At 35.1% G+C, this 23,001-nt stretch overlaps 1 protein-coding gene across 1 annotated transcript in view; it reads right to left on the bottom strand.

Annotated features, from left to right (window-relative positions):
• Positions 1 to 23,001, bottom strand: part of USP25 (ubiquitin specific peptidase 25) — a 148,667-nt gene that overhangs the window by 75,337 nt on the left and 50,329 nt on the right. Inside the window, exons 5-6 of the mRNA XM_017859822.1 lie at positions 11,732 to 11,894; positions 3,584 to 3,670 (exon numbers count right to left, since the gene is read on the bottom strand). Coding sequence (XP_017715311.1) covers positions 3,584 to 3,670; positions 11,732 to 11,894 — 250 coding nt within the window. The remainder of the gene's footprint in view (positions 1 to 3,583; positions 3,671 to 11,731; positions 11,895 to 23,001) is intronic.

The raw sequence follows: 23,001 nt of genomic DNA, 5'->3' as shown, positions 1-23,001 counted from the left end.
AAATTCCCGCCTAATAAATTTTGGTCAAACAGGTTGTCTGCTCTCAAACCCTGTCTCCTGATAGGATGTTATCAATGACAATGTGTGCCCGAAACTTTATTAGCAATTTTAATTTCGCCCCATCCTGTGGTCCTGTGATCTCGCCCTGCCTCCACTTGCTTTGTGATATTCTATTACCCTGTGAAGAATGTGATCTCTGTGACCCACACCCTATTCATGTACTCCCTCCCCTTTTGAAAATCGCTAATAAAAACTTGCTGGTTTTACGGCTTGAGGAGCATCACGGAACCTGCCGACATGTGATGTCTCCCCCAGACACCCAGCTTTAAAATTTTTCTCTTTTGTAATCTTTCCCTTTATTTCTCAGACCAGTCAAGATGCTTAGGGAAATAGAAAAGAACCCACGTTAAATATCGGGGTGGGGTTTCCCCAATAGTCTCTAATAAGATATCTTCAACTAATCACTGTTTCAGCTTCATCCCTCAAATTTTGATATGTCATGTTTTAATTTTCATTCAGCTCAGAATATTCTGAAATTACTCATTTGATTTGTTCTTTGTCCCTTGGGATATTCAGAGGTGAACTACTTCATTTCCAACTATCTGGGAATTTTCTGTATATCATTCTGTTGTTGATTTCTACCTTGATTTCTACCATTTTCGTCAGAAAAGGTATTCTGTATGATTTGAATTCTTTAAAATGTACTGAGACTTATAAACCCAGTTCCTGTCACTTCTTCATGACTAATGGCAGAAATCTCAGAATGCCTTTTTTATTTGTAAAATTCAAAATTCCTTCAAGTATGTGGTCCAGGAATACAGTATGGTACTCAACTAAACCCATTTCCTTCTGATGACATTCGCTTTAAGTAGTGGAAAGTGAGAAATTTATTTATTTTGAAATATTTGTCTTAAATCAAGGCTTTAAATAATATAACCTTCCAATTAATAAGGCTTTAGCTATTTATATGATGATTTCCACTCAATACTATACATGTGCATCTTTGTTTTCTCAACATTTAATATGTTTTGCCATCAGTCTGAAACATTTTAAGCCAAATGTATATCTGTGTGAGGGGAGGGGGGATGATTACATCAAAGATCTATTATTATATTTCCAGAGACCTCACAATTCTCCTAGACACTGAAATTACAAATAGTTCAAATAAATATGAGTATCTAAAATTAGTTTCAAATTCTACAAGCAATTGCCAAGTCTACTTAAAATACAAACTAATTTCAAATACTGTATTTCTTTCAAATCTCACCCAATATGTATGTAATATTTGTGGCAAATTCTGCCAGTAAAAAATATCCTGTTTAAAAGTGTATACAAATGGCATTTCTGTGATGTGATCAAAGTAATCCCAAATGTATTCTGCAATTTAACACAAAGCGTTCAAACTGAATGTAGCTGTAGACACGTCACCAGTTGGAGGTAAAGTCATTATTAAATAAGTGACAAGTTACACTGATACCTTTTTTAAAACCTGCTGTCACCATCTCAAATGAATATAGGACCATTCAGTGGCTGATAACTACCTATAAATGCCACATTTGCTTCAAAGATGTCAAGGTATAGTGTGAACTGCTGTCACTCTACTAAATTAAAGGAGAGTCACTTTTGTGGAATAATCTTATACAAAATTGCATATTCTACGTAATTGTCTCAGAATGGAAGTGAGAAATTATTTTATTTCCTTAAGCTAAAGGGACACCTGGAGAGGCTAACCCATTGCAAGAAACAAACTTGTCTAGAAAGGTGCTGAAGATTGGAATTACACATTTCTCTAGTATTCACAACTCCTTATGATATATAAGCATAAATATAACAACTGCTTTTAAAATAAGAATACAAACTAACATGGCCTCATTCAACTCTGTGAAGAACCAAAGAAAATAAAGCTCTGTAAAACATTAAAATCCAGGACCATAAATGGTCAAGACACATATACATACATATATACGTAACTAGAAAATGGTAATTCTAAACAGTTTCACACAAATTATACACAGACTTTGAGATATGAGAAGAGAGAAGAACTGTGATGTTAACAATTGCAATAACGGAGGCAATAGTTCAAAAGGTCCCATGTAAAACCGTAACGATTGAAAGGGTTTTCTTTAATTTTCTGGAGACACGAGTTTGTTGAGCGATCCTGACTCCCTTTTGAAAATGGGTTGTTTATCAGCCTGACACTCGACAGCACAGAGATCATAACCTGAAAAGCTGGTTATAAATCAAGTTATCGTCCCACTAGCATGCATTATAAATGTTTTACGTGTTTACAGAAAAGTGGTTTTAAAATTAAACGCTAAAAGGAAAACATAATTTAATAATTCATCACTTCTACTAACAATAGGTCACAAAAGTTCAGCAGTATACTGAAATCTAAAACTAACTTCCCTGTCTTGGCAACAAGTCCACTTTAGGACTACAGATTGTTTATGACAAGATCAACCACTAAAGTCCTACACGCAACTATATCATCTCCGTAAGTAATTTTTTCCATTAGGTATAAATTCTGTGTGCAAACTGGATCTTTTTAAAATAAGTCTTATTTTATTTATTTATTTATTTTGAGACAGAGTCTCGCTCTGTCGCCCAGGCTGGAGTGCACTGGCGCAATCTCGGCTGACTGCAAGCTCCGTCTCCCGGGCTCACGTCATTCTCCTGCCTCAGCCTCCCAAGTAGCTAGGACTACAGGCGCCCGTCACCATGCCTGGCTAATTTTTTGTACTTTTAGTAGAGATGGGGTTTCACCGTGTTAGCCAGGATGATCTCGATCTCCTGACCTCGTGATCCGCTCGCCTCGGCCTCCCATACTGCTGGGATTACAGGTGTGAGCCACCGCGCCTGGCCCTAAATAAGTCTTATTTTTTAAAAACTTTATTTTATTGTTTAACTGACAATAGCTGACACCTAGTTCTTACTATGTACCAAGCACTTTTAAGCCTCTTACATGTTTTACCTCATTTAATGCTCACAGCAACTCTATGAAATAATTACTATTATTATTTATGCTTTACAGATAGGAAATGGAACAGAGAGAAATCAAGTAACTAGCTCTAGGTCCACAGCTAGAACCCAGGCAATCTGGCCCTGGTGTGTGTGTTCTCTGTTCACTTTATATTACCTATCTACGATAGTCACTTCCAAAATGAAAGATACAGATTTGTACCTGCAAAGACATGAATGCAAAACTCATTTTTTAAAGGGCTCCACAAGACAATCAACTGAAAAGAAGTTTCTATTTCCACAAAATTTTTCAGGAGACAATTGAGGAAAGACCTTAAATTGTAAACTATAGCCTATAAAGTTTACTGAAATGTGAGTCCCCCCAAAAAAATTACTAAAGTGACACCAAAAATTGGCATATTACCATGACAGGTAAAGAAAAAGTCATATTTATAATATATTAACAAAGGATAAGAAGTTGCTGTGGTAACTGAGATTAATGAATTGACATTCAAATTGACAGTTTTCGATTTGATGAGCCAAGTAAATGCCCAAAAATCAATCACATATAAGAGAACATATAGACTATATATACTGTTAAAAAAAAAAATCTTTTACATTTTACCTTTTGGTTTCGGGGTAAATCTTGAGCATTTGATGGAGGCTTGTAATTCAGAACTAATCTTCTAAATTCCAAAAGATTAAATAATGACTGAAAAGAATAACAATTGAAGATAACCTGAGAGAAAATTCCATTAGCAGAATGTAAAATAACTAGTTTAGAGATTTATTTTTGACAACTGTGTACTACTTATACTCAGAATCACTGCAACTGGCACAAAGAGGACACATTTCGGAGAAAAAGTCAAATTTCTTATATTTGACATACTATTCTTGATACTTGATAGTGCACAAGATTATATTTGGACAACTTTTTAAAAATACTACTCATTATTAATAGCTCTCTTTATACGCACTTAAGCAGTTTCCTCAAAAGAAAGAGTATGCAAATGTCAAGTCCAAAATTTTTTAGATGTGCTATGTTTACCATGAATTATCTAGATGTATCATTAATTCTAGAAAAATGTACAAATAAATTTATTCACCAGATCCTAGGTGATAGAGACACAAAGAAATTACATATTATCTCAACGCTCAAGGAAATACACAATTTAGAAAGGAGATAGACGTATAATAGAAATATCGTGACTTCAAGATGCAGTGATAATAATTACACAAGAATATAATGGAGCATATGATGGATGCTCATAGAAAGGCTTCCTGGAGTATCTTTTTTAAACTGTACTTTGCAACCATTTACTATCATCATGCTGAACATTTGTTTAAAATGTGATAAAATACAATGGAAAAAATCACAATGTATCATCCTCAGTAAATTCATCAGAGTATTTTCTTGCAAAACTTTCATTGTAGATATTTTACAAACTTACGTATGTGTAAAATGTTTTATAATATAGAGTATATTCCTTTCTTGGGTCACAGTTTATAAAGTTCGGAAATTACTATACAGGAAGTGATAATGTATTAAATCTTAAAAAACGTGAGTCAGTCAACTCGACAGAAGATAAAGGTGGCACCACAAATCAATGAGAAAATAAGGTTTTGATCAACAGTTGGGTACTGAGAAAACTACATATAAAGAAATAGAGCCAGATTACATAGACGAATTAACAGCCTAAATATGAAAGGTAAAACCATAAAGCTGGTGACAGAAATTGTAAAAAAAAATTTTATATTGTGATCTAGAAAGATAAAACAATATAAGCACATAAATCATTTATTCATTCATTTAACAAATATTTATGGAACATCTACTATATGCCAGACACTAAGAAGGTAGTCTCTGCCATTGTAGGGATTACAGTCTTGTGACTGCTGATTAAAACAACAACAGTAGAGATAATAAACCAGAAGGGATATTAATACATTAACTGTTGGCCAAGATCAGAACCTTGGGGAGAAAGCACCATTTAAAAGTCACAAGAAAAAAAAAATGTTGAGAAAGAGAAAGGTATACTAAGGGAAATCACAGAAGAAAAAGGAGTGGAGAAAACAAAGGCTTTCAAACATACTTGTGGATCTGAATAAATTGCGGAGCTTTAAAAAATAACAATGTCAGGGGACTCTTAATAAAGATACAAAGTTCCACAAAAGATTCTGCTGTACATCAAAAAATAGCTGGCACATTTCAAGGAGGACAAGATTAGCAGTATCATGAAGGGTTGCCACATTCTTCCAATAAATTAAGGACAGGGAAATAACCTTTGGATTTGGCAACTGGAAAGTCATGTTTTCAGTTGAGTGGTAGAGGAAGAACAGAGGCATTAAATAATTGGAAAAAGGGGTATAGTGTAGCACTCTCTTATCCAAAAGGGATACATTCCAAAACCTCCTCTGAATACCTGAAACCGCAGATACTACTGAACCCCATATATATTATGATTTTTTTCCTTGCATACCTATGATAGTTTAATTTATAAATTGGGCACAGTATGAGATTAACAACAATAACTAATAATAAAATAGATCAATTGTAAAAAACATACTGTAACAAAAGTTATATGAATGTGGTCTCCCTCTCCTTCTCTCTCTCAGTACTGTAATATTTTCAGCCACAATTAACAGCAGGTAACTGAAACAGCAGAAAGTGAAACCAAAGATAAGGGGAGTACTTTAAGTAGGGGAGACAAACCATGGACTATTCTTTTGAGGAATTTAAAGAGGAAAGAGAATGCTAGCAGGTTAGAAGAATCTCAATCCCACTTCTATTCTCTGAGCTCCCCCTGTAGATAGAGTATTTTCCTTGTTCCTGGACACTTAGAACTTCCTTTGGTGTGGGTGGTGAAGAATTATTTCAGCTTCTGTTGACTGAAATGTTTTTCTTCATTTTAAAAGACTTCTGCTAGGTATAAAATTCAAGATGGCCAGTTATTTATTTCCAGCACTTTAAAGACATTATTTCTGCTGATGTGCGACTTGATGTTTAAAGGTATCAAAGTCAGCTATTAGTCTTGTTTTTGCTCCTTTATGTGTGTATCTTTCTCCCCCTTGCAACTTTTAGAATTTCTGGCTATAGTTATTTTTTTGTTTTATTATGATGTACTCTGGTGCAGTATTGTTTATGTTTATACTATTTGATTCATATTGCTTCCTGAATCTATGACTTGATCTCTCTCAAGTTTGGAATATTGTGAATCATCTCTTCAAATATGCTTTTGCCCTATTTCCTTTTACTCTCCCTTCTGGAATTACAAATACAGTTAGTACCACTCACCATATCCAAAGTAACTCTTTGATGCTCCCATCTTTATGTCATAGCTTTAGTCTGAAAAATACTCTGCAGATTAATTTACCAGTTGGCTAATTATCCCTTCAGTTGTGTCTAGTAACGCTGCTAAATTTATCCACTGACTTCTTAGTTTCATTTCTATTTTTCCATTCTGAAATTTCCATTTTGTTCTTTATACTTTTTAGTTTTCTTCAGACTCTCAATCTTGCTTTTAATTCCTTGAACATATTAATTATTATTATGGCAGACAAATATTCCGATTTTCCTGTGCTGTTTTCTATTGCCCATTTTTTTTGTGTTAGTTTGACACACATCTTATTTTCTGGTATGACTGACCTGAGTACTAGACATTGTGTATGAAAAATGAAGGAAAGGTTCAAGATAATATTATCTTCTAAGAGAGAATTTACATTTGCTCTGGCAGGCAGGTAGACTAGAGTCACTTCCAGTCTCAAGTCGCCTTAATCCAATACATTCTGAGATAATTCAGAAACTAGGAACCCTGTCTTAACTTTCAGTTATTAGTTAATGCTACATTCTAACCATTTAGAAATCCAACTCAAAGTCTAAGATGTTTTACTAGGGCTCAAACTTTGTGCAAAAATTTTCCTCAGCCACTCAGCAGTCAGTTCTGGAGATGCCTAAAAGACAAAATCCATCAAAAATAACAAGCTCATTCTCTGACTATCTCTCTTTACTCAAAATTCCTCACTGCTTTAGGACTCCGGGATGCCCTCAACAAGTTGGTTTTATTTCTGTTTTTGAATCCAGTAAAACATCACGAGGCAGATGGTCTAAAACAACTTCATCTGCCATTACCCAGTGAAACTCATCACCACTGATCATCGCAACAAATCATAAAAATTAAGTTTTTCAAGTCCCAAATACCCTATATCCTTCACCAAAGTCACATGAGTACTGTCCAATGTATTCCTTCAAAAGAGGTAAGAAGGGGTAACTTTTACTGCCTAAAGAGTGTTTTTGATTAATGCACCTGAAAATCAGCATCCTTTCATTCAGTCCAAAGCTAATATGTGAATTTTGAAAAGCACTTTTGAAAATGAAGTTTGGTTAGCTTCTTGCTAATAACAAAGACCTAATGGGGGATAAGAGCTGAAATACTTTGTGAAAAAGAAAAACAGTGATGACAACAGTGCAGAGGAAACGAAACATAAAGTGCCTACAATGGAGAGTACCAAGAAGCATGATAAATTCTCCTTGGAGCATTAAAAAAAAAAAATTAGAATGGTATCACGTAAGTTTCATGGTGAGGCAGGGACTGAAAAATAGATGGCATCATTGAAACTAAACGTCTATGTACAGAACAATTAAATCCCCATGTCCTTTCCAGGCCCAGCACATTCAGACAATTGCCTCCTCTCTGTGGGGGTACAGGAAATTTAGTCTACTGAGATCTTCAATGACTTCAGTTAAACTGTATGTCACGGTAGAAAGGAGAGATAAGATTCAGAGCTATGAATAGCAAGATTAAGTAAAAAACATGTAAACTGATACCCACATCAACCAATCCCATTTCTCTAGACTTACTTTTAGAAAGTGAGTGATCATGCTTAAACCAAAAAAAATCAGAATCTACCCCAAATCTGAAATAGAGAAATGTTCTGTGGAACAGAACTCCAAAAACAAAAAAAAAATGAAGCTAATATGTGTGGTCATACACAATATATTATTAAGACCATAACAAAGATGTTGAAGCATTTAGAAAATATTAAAGTATACAGAAAATAGGGGAAAAAAGGTAGCAATCAACACCACCAGGATAACAAAGTACTATAGACAGGAGGGCCTAGTGAATCACTGTAATATTTATAAAATTATAAAAAATGTAAATACTGACTACCTACTATTTTTAATTTGTATTATAACTATGTTGAGAGATGAAAGGGCAATTCTAGGCAGGTGAACCGGAAGAGCGAACCTCTATCTCAGTTGGAAGGCATGCCATTTAGAAAAATGAAGATGGAGAAGAAATGGACTAGATATAGGTGTCTTTCAAGGGGCAGGACTAGGAAGCAGATAGGTTTAAGCATTTTAGTGCCGTATGATTTTTTCTTTGATGAAAATTAAAGAGATAAAAGCAAGGAGTATGAATATGCATTTTAAATTATATCCTGTTTTGACAATATGCATCATTTAAAAAAATATCCTCACTTAATATTTTAGATACTTCATACATGCTCCCTTTTGGTTCATTCATCCATTCATGTAATAATTACTAGATGGACTATTCCAATGTGCCAGACACTGTATTATACATACTAATATAGAGTAACCTAAATGTGCTCCCTGCCCACAGGGTGGGCGTATTTTAGTAAAATTTATAAAATACAGGGTGCCTGTATTTTAGTCAGCCTGCGGTTACATGATTTATGAGCAAGGTAACCACATACTTTACCATCATACACAGCAGGGCTTTAGGACTAAGTGACAGGTGTCAACAGATCTACAAGAGGAGTAAAATGGACTACGACAAGCAAACCGAGAAGTATAAGCACCTTACTTCTCGGCATCACAAAAGCATCCACATGGAAAGGTGCTAAGGGGCTAAGGGTCATCATGAGCACCCACAACACTTCAACAAGATGTCCCAGAGCTACAGAGGAGAACGTACACCTCCATACAGCTAACTCATTTACCGACACCCTAGTGGGGAAAGCTGCAATCAGTACTTTCTACATAAAAGTACCAAGTGAACAGAACAAAAATAATCCTGACTAGCTGTGGGGTTGATGTCCAACCTAAAGACAGGCTAATGTTGCCAGCAACCAAAAGATTATTTAAGCCATTACCTGTATAATCTTCTCTTTGTTTATATTCCCTTTCTTACATTCTGTTCCCCCTTTCTACCAAAATATTGGTCTCAGTATCTAAAATAATAAGTATGCAAAGCTATCTATACCTGTTGTAGCCTACCCCAGCTATATACTTTGAAGTTAAAGGGTGATATTACTAGTAAACTTCCATAACTGGTCAATATATTTACAAGAAAAGAATTCCCAGTTGTTTCATATTAGTCTGACCAACTAAGTAAATTCCATCCCTGAGAAAATTCTGTAATCAAAACTTTACAGTACATTTACATCACGATTTGAATAAGTTCCAACTCACTCACTCTGGAAAACAACCAAACCTCCAACACTAAGGTAGATTTTTGGCCCAACTTTTCATTCATAAGTAAAAAGTCCATTTATGGTGGTCAAGTATTATATCTCAGTTTATATTTTAGAGTTAAGCAATAATGATAGAAAATTTTAAGAAGACTCTACTAAAGATAAAATTAAAAGCTACTTAAAATAGTTTGATAGACTTTAAAATTACCATAAAAAATAAAACTTTAGGTCATCTCTAGCCAAATTTTTCTGCCCCGCCCCCCCTAACATTTTCTACGGTTTGATGCTTAATGTTTTCTACTCCCTGAAAGGTCATTATCTTATTAGGCCATTATAACCTGAATTTTTAAGCTTATAGGTTACTTCTCCCAGATGTTTAGATTTCACCAAAAGAAAAATAAATAAATCAAGCCCTCTTATACTTGCCTATGTTAGGGATTAAGCAGCCACTAAACTTAGATCAAATTTTAAAACTAGTATAATTACTAGTTTTTAAATAAGCTAGGTATTTTATTAAAAGATAATTTTTTTTCTAGCCCATTCCCTCCTTCTCAAAAGAAAAAAAAAAATCTAAGCTAAAAGAAAAGCTAAGATTAGCAAACAGGGTAGAAATAGATTGTGACTGTATCAAGATTAAACTGAGCTGCTGAAAGTTGTTTATTCTACTAAAACAAAAGGTCATTATCCCTATATCAGCATTTATCATTTCAAACAGAACTTCCCTACAAATACAGGATGGAGAAATAAAAAGCAACTATTCTAACAATATTATTTACAAATACTTTATTTCTTCTTACACTTTTCTAAGGAAAGCTTCTTATCAATGACCCTCATGTATCTGTCACAATCGTGCTGAGACAGCATCTACCTGACCAAATACAGGCAGCAAAACATGTTCATGAACACTCAGTTCACAGCCTTACAACTACACTTAATATTTTAAAACTATGTCTAAATTATAACATGTACAAACCTTCTTAATAATAGTGCAAGTAAAGAGAGATGGCCTATTAAGATGATCTAAGAAACTAAGGTATCAACATTTTAGATATTATTTTTGGCATGTAAGTAAACAAATAATGTATAATCAAGGCTAGAAGCAAAGATACTACTATAGATTTATGTTAACCCAGGTATTCCTTAGCATCTTAATGTCCTGGAAAAACCAACAGCATAGCATATTACTTATTAGGATGCACCACAGCATATTAAAAAGTGAGGTAATCCAGAAAACAAAGGAAATCAAATTATGCGGTATTACGCACCAGAAGCAAAAAGGGGGAAAAATGTGAAAACTATAGCACTGAAGTATATAAAAAAAGTTAAAATTACAGGTTAGCAAAAACAGTTAACTTGTAGAAAATGAACCAAATAACGTTAGTTGCCTTAATACCATATGAAAGTTTAAGCTGTCACACACACAGGTTTGGAAAGTTACAAAATGGAGATATTTTGAACTTAAAAAATAGCATGCATGTACAGTGACGTAAAAAGCATTCATCAGGAACATGAAATAAAAAGCTATAATTCAACTGCCTTACCAAAAAAACACAAAATATTAGTTAACTTTCCTAACGAGTAATAAAAATTAAGGACATATTATTCATAAATTGCTTCAAAGTTTTACAATCTGATGGATAACATTATCAATGTCAACTGAGAACGATAAAGAATTCTGATAACAGTCATTAACACGTAAAGGAAACTGTTCCAAATTGAGAAGACAATGGATATCTACACATACATATGTCTCTTATTTTAGAACAAGCAGATCAAGAAACATATCATTAAGGGATTTCTTAGTAAAAAAAGATAATGTGTTATTCTTAATTTATCAATATTTATTCATCACATCATTTCATATGCAACCAGAGAATTATTTGCAAATCTATACCAACCTCAAATAAAATGCCTCTTCTTATTAAAAATATTAAGTGTCTATAATTCTATAAACAACATTGTCTAGTATATACAAATAAATCTGATCTGACCCACAAAAAGCCAGCTCTGGTTTCAAACTTGGTTACAATGCTTCCATAAATTTGCAGGGAAATATACACTAAATTATTTCCACCCCAACAATTCCTAAAAGCAGAAAGAAAGGATAAATTGATTCCAAATAAGTGAAAGGTGTAAGTAGTGATCTACTGTTAAAAAACACATACTAGAAATCAAAAAGAAAGAGGGATGGGAGGATATGGCAATCCCAAGCTAGTTTATTAGACTAAAGAGTATATTAAAAACTTTAAAGTACACAACTTAAACATAACCAACTCACTTTCCATAGCTATCATACACATCAAATAAGAACTGAACAAAGAAAGATCCTTACCTGAATAACAGCACTAAACCAACAAGTATTGCCAACATTTTTTAGCCCAACGGGAGCTTTGTCCTGTCTTTTTCTATCATAAGGGTTTCGAGAATCCCTCCAAACTTCTGTAGGTGTCCTCTTCAAACATGCTTTATTCTCTGCTATGCTGGCTTCAAGAACTCTTAAGCAATGGTGGAAAAAAATGCAGCATTATATAATGGTATATCCCAGCCATACCACACATTTTAAAAGCACTTTCATTACATAAGATTTGAATAATGTATTTGAAGAAATAATATTTAATACTAACTTTACTCAAATAGAGGTTTTAGCAGTGTCAATGCTAATACACAGAGAAGTGTAGCCTTTCTTCCTAAGAAAAATGAAATTTCAAACATAAAATGGTAGTGTTATATAACAGTACAGTAAATCACATTTCAACAAGTCAGATATTTAGTACCAGGAATGTATAGCACCTAGATGGATTTTCTGAGAAATAATGATTAAAGCACGTATCCACAATGTAACATAATGACTTCTTATAACAATTACTCTGAATCAAGAAAACATTAAACACTGAACCAGTTGCACTTTTACCACCGACCACTTAGTTCTTCTACAAAAAAAAAAAGTTAACTGAGTTAAACTTTATGATTCCTTTCAATTCTTGAGATCTATGTCCCTATGACAGCCAAGTAATGGAAAAGAAAACCTACAGTTCACTGCCTTGCCCAAAAGTTTGCCTTTGGGAAAAACTAATGAAATATTTATTAGAATAATAAAACCAGAACAAACTGAATTTGTACAAGGCTAGTTTATGCTCAAAAAAGAAAGGTTAATGTACAGTATATAAAAAGTAACTGTAATACAAAAGACTGGTATATAGAGGGCATATTTAACTTTTTATTGACTTTTATAAATGGCAGTATTCTCATTTGGAATTTTGTTCCTTTTGTAATATATATGTATATTTAGACATTTAGATACAGCCAACTTATTTTTATCTTGGTAGTCAGAGATAAACTAAAACATGGAGTAAGTTCTGGGAAAGGTAGATAAAAATACCATAAAACAAGTAGTACCAGTGATCCTATGTAAGAGATAGAAGAGGTACCCAGCAATTTACTAGTACCAGTGCAGATAGACAACAATTATGTAAAAAGAGGATTCCACAGCATAGTCTAAAATATAAAGTGCTCAAAAGTCTAAAAAAACCAGACATAATCCTGAATCTATAGCATATGAACATCTGTCATTATATTTAACTACTAATTATACCAAGAAACAAATCCTTCTTAATAATGTCAACAGAGCAGATATAAGCAGGAAATGGTTCATATATACATTAGTTACAGAAAACTCGAGGACATCTGACTTCTACACAATACACCCTAAGTGTATTTTTCATATTCCAGATCTGGGTCTATGATTACTAAACCCCAGGAAGGTCTTCTGAAATGTTTTAAATATAGTCAATTCCTTTATGCCCCTCTTCTGCTCTCCCAAAAAATATACACCACTTGATTTGTATGTTTACATATAAAATATTTAATGAAATGTCACATTGATATATTGAGATAATGTAAGCTTTTTAGTTCCTTTGCCTTCTCTCTCCCCACACAGAACTTGCAAGAATGTGTGGCCTCAAATGTACTTCTAGGAGCAAGTAACGCCTGAACCATTTGTCACACCATTCCAAAAAGGAAGTTAGAAGGGCAAGAAAGTTAAGGATATGAACCAAGACAACATCTTCCCAGCACTCCTATACAACTTTCTTTACAGAGGTCAAATGAGGTACAAAGTGTAACAACTTTGATTAAAGTTCAAGAGATGCATGTAATTGCTCATTGCTCCTCAAAGTCACCTACGATCTAAAAATAATAACCATTCCCTAAGTAGCTCAATTCAGTCATATGGCAGATATCATCATTCACTGTAACAAAAGTACGGGTTTTAAAGAAATAGGTTTATCATAATACACCTTAACCAAACCACATGGTAGAATCATGGTGCAAAAGAAAAGAATGTAGATGAAATGGGAATGCCATGATTTCGTGACCCTCTTAATTTAAACATATTTTATCACCAGAATTTTACAGCATGCCTCAGTAGGTTTCCCCCTACCATCTCCTCTTGGTTCCTAAAGAACTTAATAAACACACTTATCACCGTGCCAAAAATATTAACCAGTGTCTCCAATCAGTGTCTGAAAAGTAGAAACAAGAATGTGCTTTACTGCTAGAGGGAACATTACATAATGAGGGATAAACACGTTTTTAAAGTAAATGGATGATTAAGATATTAAATGCTGCTACTTCTTGGTTACTGATTGACTGACTGATTGTAAAAGTCACCCTCTAGGTCAAATACTGCTCTACTGCTATGCCTGATCCCCTTCTGTAATCTAGTACTGGCACCATAAATCCAAACTTTTTATAAAGCAAAATCCTGCATAAGGGTTCCTCCCAGGCCTTTCCAATGATACCACCCAAGCTCTTAAGCATAAGGCATGCAATAGCTAAAATCCAGTTATTACCAGCTGGTAGAGGAAAAAAAATAGGTAAATCTCAGAGAGCTCAGAGATAGCCTATAACAAAATGTTTGAAGGGTAAACTCATAAGCCACAAACCAAAAACCAGCCTGACCTATCACCTTGCTTTATCTTCTCAAAATTGGTCATGACCTTGGTATTAAGCAATATAAAAAGATGACAAAATGTTTTGCTGCCTCTTTTCCTTCCACACACTACACTAAATGTTTAAAGCATTTACATATGGTAGATGTTCACGTTTCCATTAAATTTTATTACACAGTGGTTTTCTTTGGGGGGAAACCCTATGTTGAATAGGGTGTTATTTTATAGTTTTGTGTTGTTAAATTGCCTATAGCAGTAATACTGAACATATCCCACTTTATAGCTCACCCAAGCCCCTTTTTGGGAAGTATTACACTCACCGAGAAACATGCATATACTTTAAGCTGTATAGATCAACCAGAAAGAAAAAAAGGGGGGCGGGGGGGAAGAGACATCTCATTTGATTTCCTAAAAAAGCAAAAACAAAACTAATGGTATTTTAATTGGGATCAAACTAAACCCATAAATCAATTTAAGAAGAACTGACCAGTTTGACGATGGTCAGTATTCCAATTCATGAAACAGCATATGTTTCAAAATATTTATGTATTCTTTAATGTGTCTTAATGATGTTTAATCATTTTCTTCATGGACGTTCTTGCATATTTCTTAGATTTACTCCAGGTAACAGGTTTTGTCAAAAATCAGTTGGCTGTATGTGTGTCTATTTCTGGGCTATTCTGTTCCACTGGTCTACGTGTCTGTTTTTTACACCAATGGCATTGTTTTGCTTACTACATTCTAGCAGTATATTCGGAAGTCAGGTAGTGACGCCTCTAGCTTTTGTTCCTTTCGTCAGGCTTGTTTTGGCTATTTGGGCTCTCTTGTGGTTTCATATGAATTTATGGGATTGTCTTTTCTAATTCTCTGAAGGGTCACTGGAATTTTGATACGGACTGAAGTAAGTCTGGAGATGACTTTAGGTAGTATGGCCACTTTAACAATATTAATTCTTCTAATCCATGAACATACGATGTATTTTCACTTGTTTGTGTCTTCTATTTCTTTGCTCAATGTTTTATAGTTTTCAGTGTAGAGATCTTTTATCTCTTTAAGTTTATTCTTAGGGTATCTTGACTTTTGTAGCTATTGTAAATGAAATTTTCTTAATTTTCAAATAACTCACAATTAGCATATACAAGTGCTGATTTTTGTACATTAACTTTGTGTCCTACAACTTTACTGAATTCATTTATGAGTTCTAGCAGTTTTTTGGTCAACTCTTTAAGGTTTTCTATACTTAAGATCATATTGTAATATGATTAATGTAATGTAATTAATTAATGTAATTAATAAGATGTAATCTGAAAACAGATTACTTTCTCCTTTCCAATTTCGATGTCTTTTATTTCTTTCTCCTGCCTAACCGCTCAAATACTTCCATTACTATGTTGAATAGGATTGCTGGAAGTGTGCATCTTTGTTAGGTTCTTGATCTTAATGGAAAAGCTTTCATTTTCTTCCCCATTCGGCATACTACTAGCTGTGGGTTTCTCAACTATGGTCTTTAGTGTGTTGAGGTACACACTTTCTCTATTTTGAGAGTTTTTAGCATGAAGGGATGTTAAAATTTGTAATGTGCTTTTCTCTGCATCTACTGAAATTATATGGTTTTCGTTCTCTTTGTTAATGTGATGCATCACATTTATTGATTTGTGTATGTTGAACCATCCCTGCATCTCTGGGATGAACCCTGATCATAGTGGATGACGTTTTTAATATGTTGTTGAACTGGGCTTGCTAGAATCTTGTTGAGAATTTCTGCATCTAGGTTCATCAGACTGGCCTGTAGTTTTCTTTTTGTTGTATCCTTGTCTAGTTTTTGAATCAGGGTAATGCTGGCCTCATAAAATGAGTTTGGAAGTATTCCCTCCTCTCTAATTTTCCAGAATAGTTTGAGAATTAATATTAGTTGCTCTTTAAATGTTTGATAGACTTCGGTAATGTAGCCATCAGAAACTGGGCTTTTTTTTTATGTCAGGCTTTAGTAGTTCAATTCTCTCACTCACTGTGGTCTGCTTATTTTTTTCCATTTCTCCTCAATTTAATCTTGGTAGGTTGTGTGTTCAAGAATTTATCCATTTCTTCTATATTCTAGAATTTGTTGGTATACAGTTGTTCATAATAGTCTCTTGTGATCTTCCAATTCTGTGATACATTAGTAATGTTCCACTTTTCATGTCTGGTTTTACTTATTTGAGTCTTTTTTTTTTTTTTTTTTTCTTAGTCTAAAGGTTTGTTAATTGTTTATCTTCTCAAAAAAATTTCATTGATCTTTTGAATTGCTTTTTTAGTCTCCATTTGTTTACTTCTGCTCTAAGCTTTATTCTTTCCATCCTACCAATTTTGGGTTTAGTTTGTTCTTGCTTTTCAAGTTTCTCTGAGTTGCACAGTTAAGCTGTTTATTAGAAATCTTTCTTCATTTCTGATACAGGCATTTATTGCCATAAACTTCCCACTTAGAACAGGTTTCACTGTGTCCCATAGGTTTTGGTATAATGTGTTTCCATGCTCCTTTGTCCCAGCGAACTTTCTAACTACCCTTTTAATTTCTTCAATGCCCCATTGGTTATTAAGGTGCATATTAACTTCCATGCATTTGTTGGTTTCTAATATTTTTCTTGTTGTTGATTTCTAGTTTTATATAGTTGTGATCCGGTAAAATACCTGATACCATCTCTAACATATGATCTTTACTGGAGAATATTCCATGTACAGTTGAGAAGAATGTGTATTCTGCAGCTGTTAATGTTCTGTAAATGTCCACGGTGTAGTTTAAGTCTCATGTTTCTAAATCATTTGTCTATTGTTAAAAGTGGATGCTGAAGTCCCTACTACTGTTGTACTGAAGTCTATTTCCCCCTTTAAATCTAATAATATTTTCTTTATCTATTTGGATATTCTCGTGTTCAATGCTTATTTATTTACAGTTTTGTTCTTGGCAAATTGATCCTTTTATTATTACATAATGACTTTGTCTCTTCTTACAGTTTTTTACTTAAAGCCTACTGTATCTAGTACACGTATGGCTACTTCTGCTCACTTTTGGTTTGCATTTGCATGGGGTATCTCTGTCCATCCCTTCACTTTCAGTCTATGTTTATATTTAATGATGAGGTATGTCTCTTGCAGGCAACATATAGTTGGGTCTTTTTTTTTTTTTAATCCATCTAGCTGCTCTGTATTTTTTAATTAGGGAATTTAATCCACTTACATTCAGTGGTTACTACTGATAAGTAATAAAATACTCATGCTATTTTGTTTTCTCAATATTTTGAAGATCCTTCATTTGATTCTTCCCCTCTTGTTTACTTCCATGGTTTGGTGGTTTTCTATAATGCTAAGCTTTGTTTCCTTTCTCGTTTGTCTATCTACTATAATTTTTCTTGTGGTTACCATGGAGCTAACATAAAGAGTTTTATAGTCATAACAGACTATTTTAAGCTAATAACAACTTAACTTTGGTCACACAAAATAATCTAGACTTTTCTCCTCACCCCCCTACCCCGCCATGTTTAGTGTTTTGATTGCTATAATTTACATCTTTTTTTTTTTTTTTTTTGGAAACAGAGTTTCGCTCTTGTCGCCCAGGCTGGAGTGCAAGAGCATGATCTCGGCTCACCGCAACCTCCACCTCCCGGGTTCAAGCGATACTCCTGTCTCAGCCACCCAAGTTGCTTGGATTATAGGCATGAACCACCATGCTCAACTAATTTTCTATTTTTAGTAGAGATTGGGTTTTTTCATGTTGATCAGGCTGGTCTCAAACTCCTGACCTCAGATGATCTGCCCACCTCAGCTGGGAAAGTGCTGGGATTAGAGGGGCGAGCCACCGCGCCCAGTCACATCTTTATCTTTCATGTGTTCCTCAGCCACTAATTGTAGCTGTTGATGTTTCTGACCTTTTTAACTTTAAACCTTCATATTAGAGGACTGAAGGAATTACACAGCACCATTTTAACACTGGGGTATTCTGAATATGATTATGGATTTGCCTATATTGATGAGTTTTGTATTTTCACATATTTTCAAGATATTAATCATTCTTTCATTTCCTATTATTTCCGGTGTTTCTGTAAGACCAGTCTAGTGGTGATGAATTATGTCACCTTTGCTTGTCTGGAACGTCTCTATTTCTTTTTCATTTCTTAAGGATAGCACTGCTGGATATATTCTTTGCTGACAGTTTATTTATTTTTTTCCCAGCACTGTGAATATGTCATCCCACTCTCTCCTGTCTTGTACAGTCTCTGCTGAGAAATGTACTGACAGCGTAACGGGAATTCCCGTATATGTGACGTAATGTTTTTGTCTTACAGCTTTTAGAATTGTGTACTTTTGAGAGGATTTTCGGGGGTTGAATTTTATTGGGGATCTTTTTATTCCTAGATGTCCATAACTTCCCAATACTTTCTTCCAAGAAGTGAAGAAGAGAACAGACAATCTATTTAACCAGTTGGGTGGTCTATGCCTTTCTTCACTTCTTCTTTCTCTGGCACTCCCATAATATGAATATAGATTTGCTTAATGGTGTTTGGTAAGTCCCACAGGCTTTCTTCATTCTTTGGTTTTCTTTTTTTTTTCTTCTTCTTCTGACTGTGTTATTTCAAAAGATCTGTCTTCAAGTTCAGAAATGCATTATTCTGCTTGTTCTAGTCTGTTACTGTGACTCTCAATTGTATTTTTTTTTTTATTTCATTCACTGAATTCCTCAAGCTCCAAGATTTCTGTTTTGTTCCTCTCCGTAATATCTTTGTTCAATTTCTCACTCAGCTCATGGATTTTTTTTATTAATTTCGTTAAATTGTTGTATTCTCTTACATTTCAGAAGCTTCTTTAATGTCATTATTTTGAATTATTTTTCATGCATTTCATAAATATTCTTTTCTTTCGATTCTGTTACTAAAGGTGCATTGTGGTGCCAGGTTTGGACACCAGGTTTGGAGGTGACAGGTTTCCGTGCTTTTTCATGATTCTTCTGTCTCTATGTTGGTATCTGTGCATCTAATGAACAATTGCTTTTTCCAATTTTAATGAGCAGCTTTCGTAAGAAGAGGCTTTTTCCTATCGATGGGGCCTAGCGTGCTGATTGGAAATGGTGTGTTGACTTTGGTTCAGGGTGGACTCAGTAGTGTGGTCTCCATACACATTATTCAGCTGGAATCCTCACCTGCGATGTCCGTGATTATCTCAGTGACCTAGTGTGCAGGAGAGCATGACTGTGGTGGCATGGTTTTTCTGGAGTTGGGGGCAACAGGCTGGTTGTTGGCCAGGCACATGCTGATGCAGCAGGCCAGAAAGGTTGTACGATGGTCTTTCCTGAATGGCAGGGTTACTGCTGGGCTGGCTATCAGGCCAGGGGTAGATGCATGCAGGTCTGGAGGCTGTGCGTGACTCTGGTGATGCAGGGTTGAGCTGTGGATAGAATGCCTCCAAACCAGCTACTGGACTAAAGGCAGGCAACTGTGGCCCAGCAGCTGTGCAGAATCCTCCAGTGATACAAGCAGACAACCTTTGGGCCAGCTGTTCAAGCTGGGAGCAAGTTCACACAGGCCCACTAGGTGTACACTACTCTCTCCCTTGGGGAGGGGCCACCTCCAGGCCAGCTACTGAGCCAGGGACAGGTGTACACTAGCCTAGTGGCTGCACAGGGCTGCCCTGCCACGCAGGCCCAACTGCTTCCCTAGGTAATAGGGAGCCTTGTGGGTTTAGGCATCAGGGCCCCAGTAATAACTTTGAGCCTAGGCTCCAAGTAGCCAGAATATTAATGCTAGAGGCACTTGTGTGAACTTTGCAGAAAGAAGGAAATGCCTCTGGGATACAGAGTGGCTACTGGCCTCCAAGTCAGAAGCACTCCAGATGTGGGCTTGGTTTCATCACAGTTGTGCCATCCCTCAGCTGCTCGGATTGCAGGGGTGCAGAGTATCAAAAAGGTTCCGGCTCTGGGGGAATGCAGCCACATGTACTTTCAGCAACTGTTTATGCTGGACTTGGGACCTGCGAGGACTGGGGAACTCTCTTGTAGCAGTGACTGCTGGCATCTGCGGCGGTGATGAGTTCTGATGATTCCCAGCTTACCTTCCTTCCTAGAAGAGGAACTCCCGGCTCTGATTCAGCCCTGGCAGGGGAGACAGTATGGCAGAGACAGGATACTTTGCTCTCCTCCCTGTGGAGCTATTCTTGACTCTATGCTCCATAGGGACTTTGCCGTTCTCCTGGTGCTCTCCAGTGCATTTCCTCAGTCACTCCAGATAAAATAAACGTATTTATTGTTCTGGTTCCTTTTCACGAGGGGGATGAGAGCCAAGCAACTCTAGTCGGTGATCTTGCTGACATCACTTCCCATCAGTCTTTTTAATTTTAGCCACTGTGATGGATGAATGCTCTAATGTGTTCTTCAATGAGATGAACAGAATAAAGCTTTTGATCAAACTTGCACAACCCAGACCACCACCCCTGCCACAATCATAATACCCAAAACAGAATCACATCTGCAATCATATGCAAAGTACACATTAAGGAGCGCTATGTTTCTAACACAGAGGCTACCACGACTTGTCAGACGTGTGACTCCTACCAAAAGCTGACCTGTGTATCTGACTGCATGGGGTGTGGCTCCTGCCAGCCGGACAGACTGATTACATCGGCCAGTTGACCCTTCTTCCTGGGGATATCAGTGGTACCTCACTGTTGCTGATACTTTTTCAAGTTGCACTGTTGCTGTTCATCAGTCACCTACAGCCACAACCTTGTGGCCCTGGAAACTAATCTGTGTCATATTTCTTACTTTTCCAGGCCATCTATAACCTGACATAATGCACCTTGATGGTTATTCGATGGCCCTTCCATGCTCCCCAGCATCCACAAGTATCTGGTATTATTGAGCACTGAAATCCTCCTTAAAGATCAATTTTAAAAGATTTCTAACTCTGCCTCCCTCATCCACTCCTGTTTCACACACCATCTTTAGGCAGTTCCCCTTCACAGCTGCTTCCTCAGTAATGATAAGGATAAAAAATGCAGGCGTTATACAGACCTATTTTAATAATTCAGAATTCCACCCTGACTATTCCTGGACATGATCCTTCTTTCTTTCCCCAATGGCAACTCCAGGCTGAAGATAACAAGAAATAACTAGCTGAAACACAGAAGTAATGAGGAAAAAAGATAATCTGCAATCTACCATTTCTTGAAATAGTTGAAGGTGCATGCTCTTTGTAACAATTTTAGCTAGAAAACTTAGCACTATCTTCTAATGAGGCACTTCAAAGTTATTTCATGAGGCAAGCCATTTTCACAAGAAATATACTATAGACACAAACCAGTCACAATGTAGTTTATTAACAAATTTCAACTGTCCCTATTCCACTTGTGTCCTGGAAGTGACAATCAAGAGATAATAAATACATCCAATTCTGACACTAAAAGTATATAAATACTTTAAAACGTTGTACTTAAAAAATTTTATCATGAAATATATAAATGTCTAAACACAGGATTCTAAGATGTAAAAAGATAGGCTTTATCTCATCTAATTATACACAATGTAGTATCCTAATGTGTAACTTCACATTAAATTATCTCTACTAAAATATAATAAGCAAATGATTCTGGAATTTTATTTGCAAAGATTTTCCCTATATGAACTTCAGTAATGAAGAAGGAGTTAATTTACTTTTAGCATAATATATAAATGTCTTCCTTTAAAATGCATCATCTTCTCTTTAGAATTTAGAGTTCTATACCTTAATAAACCCACAGGAGCAAATATATCTCTGATAATGTTTAGCTAGAACTCCCCGCATCCCCTTTTTCTAATACAACATGATTTACATATGAGTTTATTAAATGCATATTTTGCATTGAACACCCATTTGTTCATTACAGGTTATTGAATTTACACATAATTAATATGCCTCTTTTACTTCTAGGGAGTATAGTTTTATGGCATGTTACACTATGCCAAATCTCTATGTCACCTACAATAATAATATCTACTAAATATTTACTCTTTTTAAATTATATTAAAATGTAAAAGACCTAGAATGAAAAAAAGCATTATCTGCAGAGATTTTGTTTTGCCATTTTGGATAAAAACAACTATCCAAAACAATAATATAACATATACATTGAACTGAGTATCAAATTAGGAACGGCCTTCATCCCTTTTTATATTATCTTACTTTTATTATATAATTAGTACATGCTGTTTTAATTAGAAAACACATAATAGAACTACTGATACTAATTGGGTATATAAGCTCACATACCTTTTATATTCATATGCTCATATAGATTCATATAAACAAAAGTATAATTTTAAAAATAATATTTGTATCAAGTATACATTCTTTTCATAACCCTTTTCACATAATCATGCCCCTTACATATGAAATCCAACTCATGTGTTTTGTATTTAAAATATTTCTCAAAGTTTAAGTATTATCAAGTTTTATAATTATTCAAGACAATTATGTATTGCAATACACGCTTTAAAAAGAAAAAGAAAAAGCCCAATTCACAGAATTTCTCAAATGCTTCAGAAAACAAGCCTAACTACGTACTTTTTGGTTTTCATTTAAAATTCCTGGCAATAAATATTAGCCACAACTAATGAGGGGGACAACAGATTTTTTTTTTTTTTTTTTTTTTT

This window comes from Rhinopithecus bieti, unplaced genomic scaffold, assembly GCF_001698545.2.
Source record: "Rhinopithecus bieti isolate Rb0 unplaced genomic scaffold, ASM169854v2 scaffold_51042, whole genome shotgun sequence".
NCBI lineage: Eukaryota > Metazoa > Chordata > Mammalia > Primates > Cercopithecidae > Rhinopithecus > Rhinopithecus bieti.
The sequence above is the reverse complement of the archived record's forward strand: the minus strand, read 5'-3'. Positions and strand labels throughout refer to the sequence as shown.